This window comes from Aquarana catesbeiana, linkage group LG08, assembly GCF_042186555.1.
Source record: "Aquarana catesbeiana isolate 2022-GZ linkage group LG08, ASM4218655v1, whole genome shotgun sequence".
In the NCBI taxonomy this organism is placed as follows: Eukaryota; Metazoa; Chordata; class Amphibia; order Anura; family Ranidae; genus Aquarana; species Aquarana catesbeiana.
This window is the reverse complement of record NC_133331.1, coordinates 64,007,610-64,025,402: the sequence shown is the minus strand read 5'-3', so window position 1 is coordinate 64,025,402 and position 17,793 is coordinate 64,007,610. Positions and strand designations below refer to the sequence as shown.

The window sequence follows — 17,793 nt, the reverse complement described above, 5'->3', positions numbered from 1 at the left end:
CTTTCACATCCTCAGTGACCAAGGAAATATGGGCAGCTTTAGGGGTCACACTAGCTTTCCACGCCCCATACCATCCTCAAAGTAGTGGGAAGGTGGAGAGATTGAATGGCACAATAAAATCTAAAATGCTAAAAATGCCTCAGGAAACGGGAATGAGTTGGCCAGACAGCCTACCCATTGCCTTATTCAGTGTTAGGTACACTCCAAGGGGAAACCATGGTCTGTCACCCTATGAGATATTGTTTGGTTCAGCCCCCAGACTGGGTTGTTATTTCCCACAGCAATTGCAGCTCCAATCTGATGTATTGACTGATTATGTGACTGCTTTATCTCGAGAATTAACCTGTATCCATTCGCAAGTGTTTTCTTCCATTCCACATCCTGAGCTAGATACAGGAACACACAAGCTGGTTCCCGGTGATTGGGAAGTTTGTGAGAAAACATACTCTTGAACCCAGATATGATGGTCTTTTCCAGGTTCTCCTAACAACTGCCACATCAGTCAAGGTGGCCGGGAAGAACACGTGGATACACGCCTCCTACTGCAGGAAAGTCCCTGTACTTGAGGAAGAGGCCGAGGGGACCAAATGATTCTGTATATCCTTTTCATAGTAATCATTGCTCAGGCACAAGAGGTAGCCATCAAACAAAAAGATACACAAACAATACACATGTTGCCACTTTTATATCCTAATTCCAGGTACTATGTGTACAAGATCTGGTCCTGGAATGAAGCAGTAAGACCCATGACTGTGTATATATGTGTTACTGATTCCTATTGGGGTAACAACTGTGATTCCTGGGGAGCAGTGGGTTGGAACACTGGGGGTACAAACTAGGGGTACAAACCTGAAAACGCCCAAAATAGAAAGGACAAAAATGGGAAGTCACTCTTAGATAGAATGACAACCAAGAAGCACACAGATCAGTATTACACCAAAGAGTTCAGGTTGACCATTGAGAACCCTAGCCCAGGAGACAGCGGGACCTATGTTCTGGGCCTATGGTGGGGGAGTGGGTATCCTAGTTACAGAAAACCTTTCCAACTGAAAGATAAGTTCAATAACCCAGAAGGAGAATAGACAATAGACTGGCTCTCAATGATCCCCTGTGAAAAAGGTCTCATCGTTTTCACTATATGCGAAGTGATTAGACTTTGAGTGACAAGATGGATGGGAATTAGGGCAGGGGGGTTTTATTAGAAATATTGACCTCCTCAGACACGTAGCCTTCTGCCGATTGCGTCCACACACTGCAAAATATTCTGGTGGCACATTTTGGGGAAGAAAAAAAATTCTGCGCAATTTCTGAAACATTCCGAGAAACAATTCTTTTATTATGCACACATAATGGATGAGCTATTTGATTAGATTACACAGCGCTCAGCTGCACCCTGGGGCTTCTCTTGTCTTTCTCGGAGATTCGTATTTCTTTCTTCTTACCAGAACGGAGAAAGCTAATAACAGGTCTTTTCAAACATAAGCTACTCAGCACAAAGACCAGCCACTGCTACATCCGACTCTGCCTTCTCTCCCTTGTTGTTTGACTTTATCTTGCCTCAATAATTTGTGTTTGCTTTTTAAAGGGAAATTATAGAGTTCTGCTTTTATATTTTAGACATGAGAGCAGATTTCTGCACACTGTATAGTGGAAAAATTGTAGACACCCCCCCTCCCTCTTTTTACTTACCTAAACCCTCATTCGATCCAGCATTGTGCACCTCTTCTCTCCCCTCAGTTCCGGGTCTCTCAGGCTTTTCTGGAGCACTGGGAACCATTGGCTCCCAATGCTGTCAATCAAAGCCAGTGACAAGGAAGCGTGGTTAAGTCCTGTTCTGTGTGTCAATGGAGGCAGACAGCAGGGCTCGGGAGCAAGCCTGCACAAGTGTCCCCATAGTGCCCCCATAGGAAGCAGTTTCCTAGGGGGGCAATGGACAGAGAGCAGGAGCCAGGGGTGCCGGCAGGGAACCGAGAACAGGAGGTTCAGGACCACTAAGGGCAAATCCATTGCACAGAGCAGGTGAGTATGAACTTGTTTGCTATTAAAAAAAAAAATGTTTACAACCACTTTAAAATGGTTATTAACGCACTTCTACTAAATTGTGTAATACCCTCTGTACCTTAATAATACGTTTCCCTGTGTCTATGTAATGTAAAAAATCTTCCGATCTGTACTTATATGAGCGCGGCTCCCGGCGCTCAGCTGACTGTCAGCTCTCTTCTCTCTCTGGCTCACAGTTCCAGTGGGTGGGGCTGATTACAGGATTTAGTAGAAGTTATGAGAGCTGGCACAAGCAGATAGGCAGGAAGGGGAGGGGGGGGGGACAGAGGAGACACAGACACAGGAGAGCAGAGCTGCAGATGACGGAGGCATGTAAACTGACCATGGTGTCAGGTTGTCTTGGTCAGTTTACAAGGGGGGAGAGTATAGCCAGGCAGGATCATCCAGGTATTTCAGATGAATACGGGGGGGCCAAACGACACAGCATAAGCACTGTGCTGTATAACATGCTTTAAGAGAACAGTATCTGTTTTTTTTTTTTGGGTTAACAAACGCTTTAGGTATGCTAGATTTAAGTCTACTGGGTTTTCAATCATGCAGGGCATTAGGCAAGGCTGCCTTCCACCCCCACTCCTATTCGTGCTAGCAATAGAATCTCTAGCCCACTTCATTAAGATGTCACGCAATATCTTTGGGGTGACAATAGGGGGATATCAGTATAAGTAAGTTTATTGATAATAAGGTCATGCTCAGTTACCAACCCTATAGTTTATCTTCCTAACCTACATAAACTTACAGTATCTCACAAAAGTGAGTACACCCCTTACATATTTGTAAATATTTTATTATATCTTTTCATGTGACAACACTGAAGAAATTACACTTTGCTACAATGTAAAGTAGTGAGTGTACAGCTTGTATAACAGTGTGAATTTGCTGTCCCCTCAAAATAGCTCAACACACAGCCAATAATGTCTAAACCACTGGCAACAAAAGTGAGTACACCCCTAAGTGAAAATGTCCAAATTTGGCCCAATTAGCCATTTCCCTCCACGGTGTCATGTGACTCGTTAGTGTTACAAGGTCTCAGGTGTGAATGGGGTGCAAGTGTGTTAAATTTGGTGTTATCTCTCTCACTCTCTCATGCTGGTCACTGGAAGTTTAACATGGCACCTCATGGCAAAGAACTCTTTGAGGATCTGAAAAAAAGAATTGTTGCTCTACATAAAGATGGCCTAGGCTATAAGACAATTGCCAAGACCCTGAAACTGAGCTGCAGCACGGTGGCCAAGACCATACAGAAGTTTAACAGGACAGGTTCCACTTAGAACAGGCCTCGCAAACCTTGAACGACTCGACCAGAAGTTGAGAGCACGTGCTCAGCTTCATATCCAGAGGTTGTCTTTGGGAAATAGATGTATGAGTGCTGCCAGCATTGCTGCAGAGGTTGAAGGTGTGGGGGGTCAGCCTGTCAGTGCTCAGACCATACGCCGCACACTGCATCAAATTGGTCTGCATGGCTGTCATCCCAGAAGGAACCCTCTTCTAAATATGATGCACAAGAAAGCCCGCAAACAGTTTGCTGAAGACAAGCAAACTAAGGACATGGATTACTGGAACCATGTCCTATGGTCTGATGAGACCAAGATAAACTTATTTTGTTCAGATGGTTTCAAGCGTGTGTGGCGGCAACCAGGTAAGGAGTACACAGACAAGTGTGTCTTCCTTACAGTCAAGCATGGTGGTGGGATTGTCATGGTCTGGGGCTGCATGAGTGCTGCTGGCACTGGGGAGCTACAGTTCATTGAGGGAACCATGAATGCCAATATGTACCCTGCCATACTGAAGCCGAGCATGATCCTCTTCCTTCGGAGACCGGGCCGCAGGGCAGTATTCCAACATGATAACGACCCCAAACACACCTCCAAGATGACCACTGCCTTGCTAAAGAAGCTGAGGGTAAAGGTGATGGACTGGCCAAGCATATCTCCAGAACTAAACCCTATTGAGCATCTGTGGGGCATCCTCAAATGGAAGATGAAGGAGTGAAAAGTCTCTAACATCCACCAGCTCCGTGATGTCATCATGGAGGAGTGGAAGAGGACTCCAGTGACAACCTGTGAAGCTCTGGTGAACTCCATGCCCAAGAGGGTTAAGGCAGTGCTGGAAAATAATGGTGGCCACACAAAATATTGAAACTTTGGGCCCAATTTGAACATTTTCGCTTGGGGGTGTATTCACTTTTGTTGCCAGTGGTTTAGACATTAATGGCTGTGTGTCCAGTTATTTTGAGGGGACAGCAAATGTGCACTGTTATACAAGCTGTACACTCAATACTTTACATTGTAGCAAAGTGTCATTTCTTCAGTGTTGTCACATGAAAAGATATAATAAAATATTTACAAAAATGCGAGGGGTGTACTCACTTTTGTGAGATACTGTATATCACATTTCAGTTCCATTTCTGGATTACATGTAAACCCAACAAAATCCTAAGCACTCAATGTTTTCTTGCCAATTCCTCTTCTCTACACTCTCCAAGAGCTTTCCCTATCAAAGGGAAACTCCAAAACGTTATCTCAGTATCTTCCTCACAAGCTCCTACTCCTCATTTTCGAAGCAAATTACCCAGCCCTCATTCACAAACTTAGACTTCTCTTGCCCATTTGATCACACTTCCCACTATCTTGGATGGGTCATAAGGCTGCAGTAAATATGACCTATCTTTCTACCAGCCTCCAGTCTTGCGATGACTTCAAAACCACATAATGTTTTTTAAATGGCAAAATCATAAACTGTGACTATCCAAGCACATTATGTTTACAAAGCAGAACCTTCTAGTTCCAAACTTAGATATCACCAGGCAACTTAACTGGCCCAATTATGAAAGTACCATGCCTCTATTGAAACACCATTCTGGGTTGGTCTGGAGGAAGTCGATTGTGGCCCCTAGGCTATACATAATTTACTTTGGCTTAATAAACATGATAGAAATACCTTAATAAACTTTATTACTTTTCACTCTCTGAGAATATTGGATGACCTTAATAACTCTAGTGGTCTCCTCCACCCCCTAGTTCCTCTACTATCTATCCTCTGCAACCCCTCCTTCCCCCAAGAATTGAGCCACTAGGCGCTTTAAGGCCTCATAAACACTGCTGCTCCTAAACTCGTGTTTTTTGCCAAAGCCCCTGAAGTCAATAAAAGCCTATTGGGTTAATTTATTAAAACTGGAGCATGCTAAATCTGGTGAAGCTCTGCATAGAAACCAATCAGCTTCCAGGTTTATTTATCAAAGCTTAATTAAACAAACTAAAGTTAGAAGCTTATTGGCTACCATGCACAGCTGCATCAGATTTTGCACGCTCCAGTTTTAGTAAATCAACCCCTATGTGTCCATGCACACATAGGCTTTTACCAGAGTTTAGGAGCAGCAGAGTTTAGAGGCAGTGAAATTCTCCTCTACTGAATGCGGAAGAATCATGTTCAGATTTTGACAGAAAAATGCCAAACGCGGCATGATGCGTTTAGCACTTGGGTGTTTTTCATTTCATTTCCAATAAATTATTTACTCTGGCCAATGAAAAAAAAAAAATGCCCAAGAGCTTGATGTGGGTAAACGCTTGTAAATGCAGTACACATATTTACCTGCGTCAATCGTTTTATTTATTTTTAATGTCTAGTGTGTGTGTACCCTAAGACTCTGAATTGTGGTCGGTCAAAGTTCTTCTGCCACAGAGATAAAATCCTTTCCCTGATCTACAAAGAAAGTTCAAGCCACCAAACTCTGAACTATATCTTCTGTATATTTACATGTTAAACACTATTTTGCCACCACGGTTCAGGTTGCTTAGGTTGTTGGTACTATCTTGACTTATACTCTTGACCCCTTTTGAATCTAAATGTACAGTTAGACTGATCCACACTCTCTGGAGCAAATTCCCCTGCTTTGACACCCTATCCCTACAAGTCACTCCTACACCGCATGGTTGGCTTGATTCTTTTGATTTTCTACCAAACAGCTTAAATTGGCACCTACTAGATTTCTAAAATATTCACATATTTTAGCAGATACTAATAGTTGTCAGGAAACCCCTCCAGCCAGCACTCCCCCTTTCCCTTTTACCTAACTCGTCCACCCCCTTTTCTCTCTTACTCCCCCTCCCCCCCAATCTGACTGTCCTTTAACCTAACCCATCTCCCATTGAGTTTAGATTTGGAATGTGACTAAATCATGCTCAAAAAATGGAATAGCCATATAGACTAACTACGAAGTATTACTCAGATCGTACATGGTACCAAACGATTGGCCCATGCAATTTCAGGTCACCCATCTGTTTTCTTTTGGGGCTATGCCAAACTGGACACCTTCTATACGTGGTGGTCATGCTCTGGGATTGTGGCTACAAGTGTACAGAATGCTTCATATCCTTTTCCAAGATCACTGCCAGTGGTACCAATAGGAACACTTTTACATTTAAAACCACATGGGATGTCCAAGTTTATGATCCACATTCTTTCAGTCATAAAGAAACAAATGATAGCTGCAGACCTAAGAATGCTATTCCAGGCACTTTGTTCAAACCATTAATAGTATAGCTGGATCTATGATGTCTAAATCTGAAGATCACCACCTCCTAAAGGCGTTTGACCATGAATTCTTTTAAAAAAATAAGTTGCGCTGATGATCAAAAATGTGAGTACAAAATATAGATGAGTATTAACAACTAATAAAGTCCATCCTTTGAAGTAACATCAATGTGGCAATAAATGACAATACACCCAAGAAACATGATGTGTAAAGGGATAACTTCCACCACTGATTTCACTACTGCTGACTCCCTATGATCTCCTATTACGGGAGATCACAAACGATTTTGGCTTTATACCCAGCGGGGGCCTTTTAATAGACACAGCAACAGCATCTTCATAAGCTTCCATCCCCCATAGAGGGCATAATGGCACAGGATCCTCAAAAAGAAATGAAAGAAACGGAGGGAGACAACAGGAAGTGAGAGGAAATCTAGTAGATGCTTAAGAAGACGCTGTTGCTGTGTCCATTAAATGGCCCCGGCTGGGTGTAAAGCCGAAAGAATTTGTGATCTCCCGTAATAGGAGATCATAGGGAGTCAGTGTCAGGTCACCTGAGTCCAGGTGACAGATGCACCCCGTTGGGGTCTAGAGTGCACCACAAGGTAGTGAACCCTATGGCTGACTGCTGCGAATGGAGCTCTAGGTTATACAGGAGAGCAGGTACTCTGTAGTACCAACACGGATGACACTGGGAGCTAGAGCATGAGATTTCCCAGGGCGCAGAATCAAGCCAGCGGGTGTTCATCAGAGGCACCTAGTGGTGGGGATGGATTTAGCTGCAGTCTGGCTCCAGGTCACGACCCCTAGGGCCTCCCAGCTCACGCTCACGGTAGACTACAGGGAGGTAGAGAGGAAGCAGCAGACTGCAACAACAAAGGATAGTCAGGGGATAGCCAAAGGCCGGGGCAACAAGCAGGTAAGGATAGTCAAGAACAAACCAAGATCACAAGTAGCACACGGAAGCCAAACACAAGCACGGCTGTCTTGCAGTGCACAAGTTAATATAGAGTTCCCTAATAGGGGCTGGGGTGGAGCCATGCTTTGAGGAGAGATTACTTAAGCAGCCAGGTGAGAGTGGCTGGCCTCTTAAGCTGAACACATGGAGAGGTAATCTGACAGACAAACATTACTGCCGAACCTTGACAGTCGGTAAGCAGCAGTGAAATCAGTGGTGGAAGTTATCCCTTTACACATCACATTTCTTGGGTGTATTGTCATTTATTGCCACGTTGATGTCACTTCACTGGATGGACTTTATTAGTTGTTATTACTCATCATATTTTGTACCTACATTTTTGATCATTAGCGCAACTTATTTTTTGAAAAGTGTTTGTTGCTGTGTGTATCTCACAGGAAGTTGCTGCTTTTTATTCACGTATTTACTTATTTCAGACAGCGCAGTATTATCTTTTTTCTTTTATAGTTTGACCATGAATAGCTTGATCCTTGGGATTTTTCACCAAACAACAGCTTAGATTGGCACCTACTAGATCTACAAAATATTCACATATTTGGGCAGATACTAATAGTCATCAGGAAACCCCTCAATCCAGTACCCCTCCATCCAGTACCCACCCCCTTTCCCTTTCATTTCCCAACCCCTTCATAAATATGACTTTCGGAGTTGAATTAACATGTTAAAGCTTATATGAGACTTTATTGGATGGTTAGAGATCTACTTATAAACTTGTTTTGTTAAAAATATGTAATTGGGTTAAATGGTGTTTTTGTTTTTCACTCCCGGTATCTCGTTTAATGACCCCGTGAATTTATTTAAGCCTTTGCAGTCATTACCATAAATGCCGGATTGGCAGCGACGTGTGCTTCATAGCCACCAGGACTCCACCTTGATCCAGGTACAAGACGCTGTGCTCCTCTTCAAAGATCTGAAACATACAACCTTCTTTAGGAATAATATGAGAGGAAAACAAGCGCTGCCATCAAACACAACCCTGTCCTCCAGACAGTTCAAAGTGGAAACGTCTCATCTGAGTTTTCCGCTGCTCCTGTGATTTCAGGAGACAGAAGGAACTTGGAGACGGGAAGCTGGAAAGCCTGCGGCTAGAGCCCCAATTTTACATGAAGAACGATCTGCAAATGCTTTTTAACTCTGAAACCAGGGTGGAGGACTGGGGCCTCTAAGCTCTTTTGTCTGCTAATTACGATCTGAAATGCACGATGGCACAGCTGAACAGCAGCAGGAGGATGGCGCAAAACACTGTGATCTCTGCAATGTTTTTACCAACGGGAATAAACTGTTTTCAAAGCAGCCTTTCCTGGAAGAAACATGTAAGCTGCCATTGCCACCTCCTTGATCTGCAAATGCTAGTAATCTGGCTCAGTGTTTCTCAACTCCAGTCCTCAAGGCGCTCCAACAGGTCATGTTTTCAGGCTGTCCATTATTTTGCACAGGTGATTTGATCAGTTTCACTGCCTTAGTAATTACCACAACCATTTCATCTGAGGGAAATCCTGAAAACATGACCTGTTGGGGCACCTTGAGGACTGGAGTTGAGAAACACTGATCTGGCTGTTATCCCAATCCTCTTCTTTCAATGCATTACCTGAACAGATATGTAGCTAAGAACTAAGGGCGGGCCAAATTGGCAGGGTTTGCTTTAGTAAAATTTTGGTTACATTTTTTACAGTTCTGTAGAAATTAGCAATTATGGCAAAGACAAATAATTATTTTTTTTTTGCTTAGCTCAAGGAATAACTTTCAATAGCTTACAGCAAGGTAGCTTCTCTGCTATGCATGAAACCCCTGACCCAAAATCTGGGCATCTATGAATGAGTTAGCACAGGATTCCCAATGAACATGCAAGAGGTGGCCCACTTCCATCCATGCTCTAGTCCCGAGGCGACCAGTGCTATATGTGGGCCCTAGTGTTGCCACCTCATCCCTTAAAAACCAAACACATATGAATTACACAGGCTCTGTGGATGATTATTGTGGTAATTAAACTCACTTGGTGCCTTATCTGCATTAAAGTAGCCTCAAAACCTGTGTAATTCATATGTGTTTGGGTTTAAAGGGATGAGGTGGCAACCCTAGTGGGCCCACAAACCTGTGGAGGTGTAGGGGGTGACTATCCCAGGCCAAGCTATGAGACTCTATGGTATCAGCTTCAGGCCTCTTTCATACAGGCAGCTAGGAGGCAATAAAAACAGGCCGGCTATCTAAAGTACACCCGAAGCAGGCTGTTCACATTCCGTGGCCATGGCAAACTGAACACAGCATGTTGCCATACTTGGCAATTCAAGTCACTGGGGCCAAGCCACACTTACAAGCCAAATGCTTGGCCTGTGGTTGCACATTTTAGCCCGATTATTCAGGAGCCGGCACAGTCACCTCCTGAACACCTGACCTAGCCTTAAGGGAGAGTCTGACTTAAGTGTTTTTTTTTTTTTTTTGTTTTTTGGATAGTGTACTTTGTTGTTTGATTTTTTTTTTTTCACAGTAAGGAGAGATAGTAATATAAAACATTTTAAGACAGTATGCAACATTTTTTTAGATATTTTTGTTTTTCATTTAATTTAATTTGTTTTAATTGAATGTTTTTTTTTTTTTTTTTTATGGTACTACCTTTTAATCTTTACTGTCAGTTTGTAAAATAACAAATCACATGACTTTGTTTTCCAAAAAAGATTCATAATTCTTGTTTCATTTCTGACATGGTGATCAGTGCCTTCATTACTAAACAAACCATATCTGTTTTTTTTTAACCCCCTATCCCAACCTTCGTATAACAGGTTATGTTCAGCAAATGCTGACAGACCAGCAAGGGTTGGCATGTTTACTGTTGTGCTTTGTCATCCAATAGTTAGCATGCACAGTGGAAAAACATGCTTTGCCCCCGTACATCTGCAGTTCAGAAAATGTCAGCAACCCATAAATTTTTTTTTAATTGAATTGCATTACAACTAATTCATAAATCAGCTTTTGTGCATGTATTTTGTTGTTTGGCTTTTTTAAAACTGTAAGTGAGAAAAAAGCAGTGCAAAAATAATAATGTTTTTGGACTTTTACAGAATTTGTGTATTTTTTTAGTTTTAGATAATAAAATTCCCCAAAAGACAAAAATATATTTGGTGTGCACTGTCTCTTTTTTTATGCTTTTGCACTTTTTTATACTTACTGTAAGTTGGTAGGCTTTAATAAGTATTAAAACCAGAGAATCAGCATAACAGCCAGACAATACTCATTTTCAGAGGAAGGTGAGCAATAGATTTCTGAGAATATTTCTAAGTGTAACTAATAACTATTTTTTTTTTTTTTTTGTACAGTTTTTTTTTTTTTTTATTTATTTAAATTGTTACTAAATCCACAACAGTAAAACAAGTCTGTTTATGCTGTAAAGCATGCTTGTTATACTCACTGTGGAACCTAAGGTGTTACTCCTCTGCATTGTGTAAAAGACTGTTTGATCCTGTCTTCTCTGATCCTCCCCTTCTTCCACAGTCCCCAAACCATCTCCTGATAGAACAGGGCCTTGGAAGTACTCTGCACATACTCAGTTTGGTGTGTATTGCTAGAGTTTTTTTTTCGTAGAGTGCATGTGATCAGCACAGGGCCAATCAGCACTCAGGGGTCAGGGGTCCTGCAGCCTCATAGGACAATCAAAGTAGAATGAAAACTCCTCCTACAAGCTTTAACCAGATACTGATAGAAGTCACAAGACTGCTTATATACTGCTAATGAGAAAAGTTATTTAGCAGTTTATATTTACTAAAATAATTGCATTTCCATGTTCTGTGTACTGTGGGAGATCAGATATAGTGAATGCAGAGTGTCCTGGGTTTAGTAACACTTTAATTTCATGTTACCATTTAGAATGGGGGATTAAGACATTTTTACTGGATCTTTTTTTTTTTGCTGTATGGTTTGCTGAAAGGTATAACTAAATCCCAGCTAAGGATACGTTGGGTGATTTTGTTGAAACTGATTTTATTTTGTTAAAAGTGCTTTAAATTTTGTTGTACATACTGCTTTGGAAAAATTGGCTTGAAAAGAAAAATCACATGGCTTTGTTTTCTAACAAAGCTTTGCAGTTCCCATGTCAGCACTGATAGACATTATGATCCATGCCTTTGTTGATAAAGCCATATCCATTTTTTACATTTTTGTGGGCATGTTCCAGCGGATGTCGGGAATCAAGCTGAGCTATCTATATAGGGGATTTAGGTGCCGCTCAGGTAGAGAGATAAAGTTCAAATAGACCACTATGAGTGCAGGCAGGGACAGGGAGCTGGTCCTAGCTCCAAGCTGCAGCAATGTCAAAGGAAAAGATTAACTTGAAATATTTTATTGGATTTTGAAAGTATGACAAGATACAATTATACATCAGACAAGTCAAAAGGAAAAGATTCATAAGCCGCACGTCATGAAGCAGACCCATGTGCATGGAGTGAGATGAATGGCAGCCTTAGCCCGGACTCCAGCCAGGCATGGCGTGGCCTGGCTGGAAATTGGGCTGAGGCTGCCATTCATCTCATTCTATGCATATGGGTCTGCTTCATGATGTGCAGCTTATGGACCTTTTCCTTTGACTATCCACATAGGAACTAGAGCAGGGGCGGATCCAGAGTCTAGTCTCGGGAGGGGCACTGCCAGAAAATCAGTTTTCTTTGTGGGCAATTTATCTTGGAAACCGCATGCGTTGCAGTCTTGCAGAGCCTCTTATGGGACCCCCTCTAATGGCCCCAGGCCCTTGGGCAGTGCCCGAGTGCCCGATGGGTCTGTCCGCCCCTGCTCATTGAACAGTCCGCATTCAGTGAAAGTTCATGCACTGCAAAGTTTGCAGTACATGAACTTTCACTGAATGTGGACTGTTTAATGAGCTTGTTGCACAAATCACTTTATTACACTTTATTAATGATATCTATGTCTATGCATATTTATAATTGATTTAATCCATATTGAGCACTATAATTGATGCCTGACACACACGCACAATTGTACATGATGATGACTTAAGCCATCATCACGTGCGATTGTGCGTGTGTGCCAGGCCCAAGCAGCCAATCAAATATAGTGCTCAATATGGATTAAATAAATTATAAATATGCATAGACATAGACATAATTAATAAAGTGTAATAAAGTGATCTGTGCAACAACTGTTCACAAATCCCTTTATTACAGTTTATTTATGACATCTATGGCTATGCATATCTATTTAATCCACTGAGCACTATATTTTGCTGCTTGCTTCTGGTTGGCAGTTGGCCCACACACATGAATATGATCACGATCAAGAAGTAGTACCTGGCTGCTATCCTTGGTGCTGCTGCTGGGGGTTTTCCGTTGTGCCCTCAACCATTCCTTCTCCTCCTCACCTCATGTCACATTCCCCGCTCCTCCGTGGAGAAGATGATGCCGCGCAGAGGGACACTGTTATAATGGAGGCGCCTGCCACTCGCCTCCCCAGGCCAAAAAGCAATTGCTGTGCCGGCGCCGTGCTCCTGCAGGCCGGCCGCGGCGCTGGGAGCTACATGGTTGCGGGAGGCGGCTGCGGGAGGACGGGTGAAGGTTTTTTCGTGCTGGGTGGCTTTTTGCCGCCCCCCATGGCGCCCATGGCTGCCATACCCCAGATACGCCACTGCCGACGTGACTCTCTGACGTCACTCGTTGCTAGATGCCGGGCGGCCCCGGCGTTAGCAACGAGTGCAGGGAAGAGGCTCCACCCACCCCTCCTCCTAGTATCCTGGTCAGTCAGTGTAACTACATTAGACGAGTCTCTCTCTCTGCGCCGCTGATCGGCTGATGTGAGAGAGAGACTCGGGCAGAGGCAGCAAGTGAGTGTGACAATGACATGTGAGACATGTCAGTGCGACTATTTCGGGGGGGGCAATTGCCCTGTTGCCCCCCCCCCCCTGGATCCGCCCCTGAACTAGAGATTGGCGTACACCGATGACATTGAAATCCATGTTTATTATAAAAAATGACTGCAAGTGCTACAGTCACAGTCTCCACCCTAGGACTGCTCCATCTGATGCATTTCACCCAATAGGGCTTAGTCATAGAGATGAGGGAGGGCCTATTGTGTGAGACATGCCATGTAGGGTGGTCCTATGGTGGGGACTGTCATTGGATTATTTGTGGTTGTTTTTGTAGCACCCTCACGCTAGGTGCTAGGGTACATAGTAGTTAGTGTAGGTAAATTTGGCTTGGCTGGCAGCCAAGCCTGGGCTGAATCTGGGTCAAGGCTGAGTGACTCAGGGAGGCTGGATGACTCATCAAGCATCTCTGGTGACTCCCCTTGCTTTTCTGGAAACTTGGAGAAGCTTACAGAAGCAGAAGGTGGAGTCTAGGAGGAGCTGCTTGGAGTATTGATGAGGGCCCCATCCCACCCCCAGCAGAGTGGTCTGGCAGGGGGCAGGACCTAATAAATATTCATGGGTCATGCCAGCAGGGGCAGTTGGGTGGAAGAGGGAAAAGGAGTGCTGAGGAGGCTTGAGCCCTTGAGAGTGCCCCCTAGGCTGGGCTTGGGTGCTGGAGGGACCCTCTACATCACACAGAGGACACCCTTCCTGGAGGCAAGGAGAGGACAGCAGGAGCTGGTCAGCAATCCAGGAGTTCTCCAGAGGAGTCAGCAGGGTGGGCTGGTGAGTGAGCAGTCTGGGAGGACTGTGGAGAAGTAGCCTGGAGGGCTAGTGAGAAGGGCAGCTGCAGCCAGGTGGGCTGGCAATGCCTGAAGAGGTGGTGCTAGGATCAGTACCCACAGGGATGGAAGCTGAGCACTGGACTTTTTGCTACACATTTAAAGGGGTCTCGGGTTCCTATCTATAACAGGCTGTTGCTCTATGATCTGAGTGCTGTGTCAGGGTCATCTTTGTCAAGTGTACCAGTGATGTTCTGCAAGGAAATTAGTGCTGGAGGAAAAGAAGAAGAGTACTGTACATAGGAAGAGTTGTCCCTGAACAGTTTTATTTGAAGTCAAGTGGGCATCCCATAATATCCCTAATCCCCATCCAAGTTTTATCCCCTCAATAAAATACAAAAAACAAAGGTCTGTTTCCTGTCTCAAGTGTGCCTGTGGAAATTTGGTGTGCCTGGCTGATTCCCGGCACTCAAGTTCGAATGGCAGCCCAAGGGAGCAGCTTGGTTTAGAGAGGAATCTGTTAACGTCATCCAAACCCATAAAGGCCGCTTTAATTTTTTTTTTTATTTAATTTTTTTGTTATTGAATTACATTGTGACTTTGTGATTATTTCACCAATTAGATGTAAACAATCATATCCCAACTGTTATTTTCCAAGTATGAATCCCATTAGTTGTTCTGACTCAAGAGGAACAGTTTTTAAGATGACTCTTTCACAAAAAAAAAAAAAATCACCCTATAAAAAGAGTAATAGCACTCATCTATCATGCAGTTGGAGATCTCTGCTCTCTTGCAAGTCAAAGAATCCTCAGCAACCACCACTTGGATGCTGGCACCCCCCTGCTGCACACCATGGTTCCACCCACCGGATGCTACATCACTACTATGTCTCTGCAGATATGTAGTCATCTAGTGGCCAGGAGCCAGAACCACAGCATGCAGCGGAGGGGTGTCTTGGCTTTCTAAGAGGCTGAAGATTCTTTGGATGGTTTAGGTCTGCAAGAGAGTAAAGATAAGATCCAATACCCACCACGCTGGTTTATGTAAAAATATATATTTTTTTATTTTTTACTTGCCTTCATCTGGCAATACATCCTACAACTTAAAGAGGAACTTCATTCTGCTCACATAATTTGTAATAAAAACATCTCTGCCATTCTGAAGCTTCCCTCCAACCACTTTGCAAATTATTTTATATATATTGTGATTCTGTACTTGCCAAATATGCTGCAAAAATCTCCCTCCACTGAGTCTGGCTGCAATCATTTTAACTGTGGGCAGTTAAAGCTGCTGCCTGTTCACTTCCTGGTTTTGCACAGACACACAGAGTCACACCTCCAGCTCTGCAACTCTCATTGGCCCTCTTATGACTCATCCCCTCTCCCTTTCTGGCAAATTCTCAGAGTGAGAGAGAGAGCTGTGCATGATGTCATAAGCCTAGGCTAATGACCAGACAAGAAACAGGAAGTGGGCTGTATAAGATATTTACTGGCATAAAAAAAAATGTTTTACTATCCAAAGTTAAAACAACAACAAGGGCAGAAGATTTAATAGATGAAAAGATGAAAAAATTACTGAAGTTCCGCTTTAATTGTGTAATCTCCTTTATATTCACCAACAAGTATGTGTTGATACTTATCTATTCAATGTATATCGAGCCAGACTGACCCTTATCATTGACAGTCATTGGTGGATCTAAAGGAGGTTGTACAATCAGGTTGTAAGGTATATCATCAGCTTTTACACAGGTTGCTCTTAAAAGTGAGACCCAGTGTGATTATAAGTGCGTGTGACCGCCTTCTATTGCGGGATTTCTCCAGCGTACAGTCATATGTAAATATTTCATTTCAGAAAATAAATTGAGCAAGTTCCCTGGGATTTCATGTCCCCCCCAGTTATGATAGATCTTCATCAGGTTTTGCCGTTTGTGAATGCAGAGCCGGATTGCCGGTCCCATCTCCGATCCTTTCCCAGACATCCGCCTGGGACTCCTGTCACTCATGGGTTCAGCAGTCAAGAACGCTTTGCGTCAGGTGACATATGTCACCATTAGCGCTACCTGTCTCCACGTATTGCCTGCGTCCGAGGAAATGAACATGCTGATCTCATTTTCTGTGAGCTCCGAGCCGATATTCCCTGTGGTAGAAAGCAGAGAAAGAGGCAGACGTTTACTAGAGCATCGGATGGGTTGTGATATATATATATATATATATATATATATATATATATATATATATATATATATATATATATATATACATATACACACACACAGTGGGTAAAATAAGTATTGAACATGTCACCATTTTCCTAGGTAAAGGTTCTAAAGATGCTATTGACATGAAAATTTCACCACGTCAGTAACAGCCCATGCAATCCATACATATAAAGAAACCAAAACAAATAAGTTGAGAAATGAAGTTGTGTAATAAAAACAGAATGACACCAGGAAAAGTATTGAACACGTGAAGAAAGGGTGATGCAAAAATGCATGGAAAGCCAAGACACTAGCTGAAATCTATCAGTAAGAAAGCAATCCTGCCCCTTGTCAGTGCAAATTAATATCAGCTGGTTCAGTCTCAGTTGATGGCCTATAAAAAGGTGTCTCATTACCGAGATGTCACACAAGAAACATCTCATGATGGGTAAAAACAAAGAGCTTTCTCCACACCTTTGCAATCTTTGCAACCTCACAATTTTGTAAATATTTTATTTTATCTTTCATGTGACAACACTGAAGAAATGACACTTTGCTACAATGTAAAGTAGTGAGTGTACAGCTTGTATAACAGTGTAAATTTGCTGTCCCCTCAAAATAACTCAACACACAGCCATTAATGTCTAAACCGCTGGCAACAAAAGTGAGTACACCCCTAAGTGAAAATGTCCAAATTGGGCCGGAAGTGTCAATATTTTGTGTGGCCACCATTATTTTCCAGCACTGTCTTAACCCTCTTGGGCATGGAGTTCACCAGAGCTTCACAGGTTGCCACTGGAGACCTCTTCTACTCCTCCATGACGACATCACGGAGCTGGTGAATGTTAGAGACCTTGTGCTCCACCAGCTTCCATTTGAGGATGCCCCACAGATGATCAATAGGGTTTAGGTCTGGAGACATGCTTGGCCAGTCCATCATCTTTACCCTCAGCTTCTTTAGCAAGGCAGTGGTCATCTTGGAGGTGTGTTTGGGGTCGTTATCATGTTGGAATACTGCCCTGCAGCCCAGTCTCTGAACAGAGGGTATCATGCTCTGCTTAAGTATGTCACAGTCAGGGGAGCCATGGCACCATGGTTGATATGGTGTCAGGGTGATCGAAGTGCATTGTTTCTATTGTTACATTGTAATATATAATCAAGTGGTTCATGTCACTTGCCACCGTCGCCTGTCACAAGATGCAGCTTTTAAACTTGCCACCGTTACCTGCCACCAGATGTGGATTGTCACTTGTCACATCACCTGTCACCATTTGCAGATTGCCACGTCACCTGCCACCATTTGCAGATTGTCACTTGCCACGTCACCTGCCACCATTTGCAGATTGTCACTCACCACATCACCTGCTACCTGATGCAGATTGTCACTTGCCATGTCACC

At 43.3% G+C, this 17,793-nt stretch overlaps 1 protein-coding gene across 9 annotated transcripts in view; it reads right to left on the bottom strand.

The window, feature by feature from the left end:
• Nucleotides 1–17,793, bottom strand: part of SORCS1 (sortilin related VPS10 domain containing receptor 1) — a 1,093,315-nt gene that overhangs the window by 284,758 nt on the left and 790,764 nt on the right. For all 9 annotated transcript variants that reach the window (XM_073595916.1, XM_073595919.1, XM_073595918.1 and 6 more), the window contains exons 12-13: nucleotides 16,257–16,333; nucleotides 8,389–8,480 (exon numbers count right to left, since the gene is read on the bottom strand). In XM_073595916.1, the coding sequence (XP_073452017.1) occupies nucleotides 8,389–8,480; nucleotides 16,257–16,333 (169 nt within the window). The remainder of the gene's footprint in view (nucleotides 1–8,388; nucleotides 8,481–16,256; nucleotides 16,334–17,793) is intronic.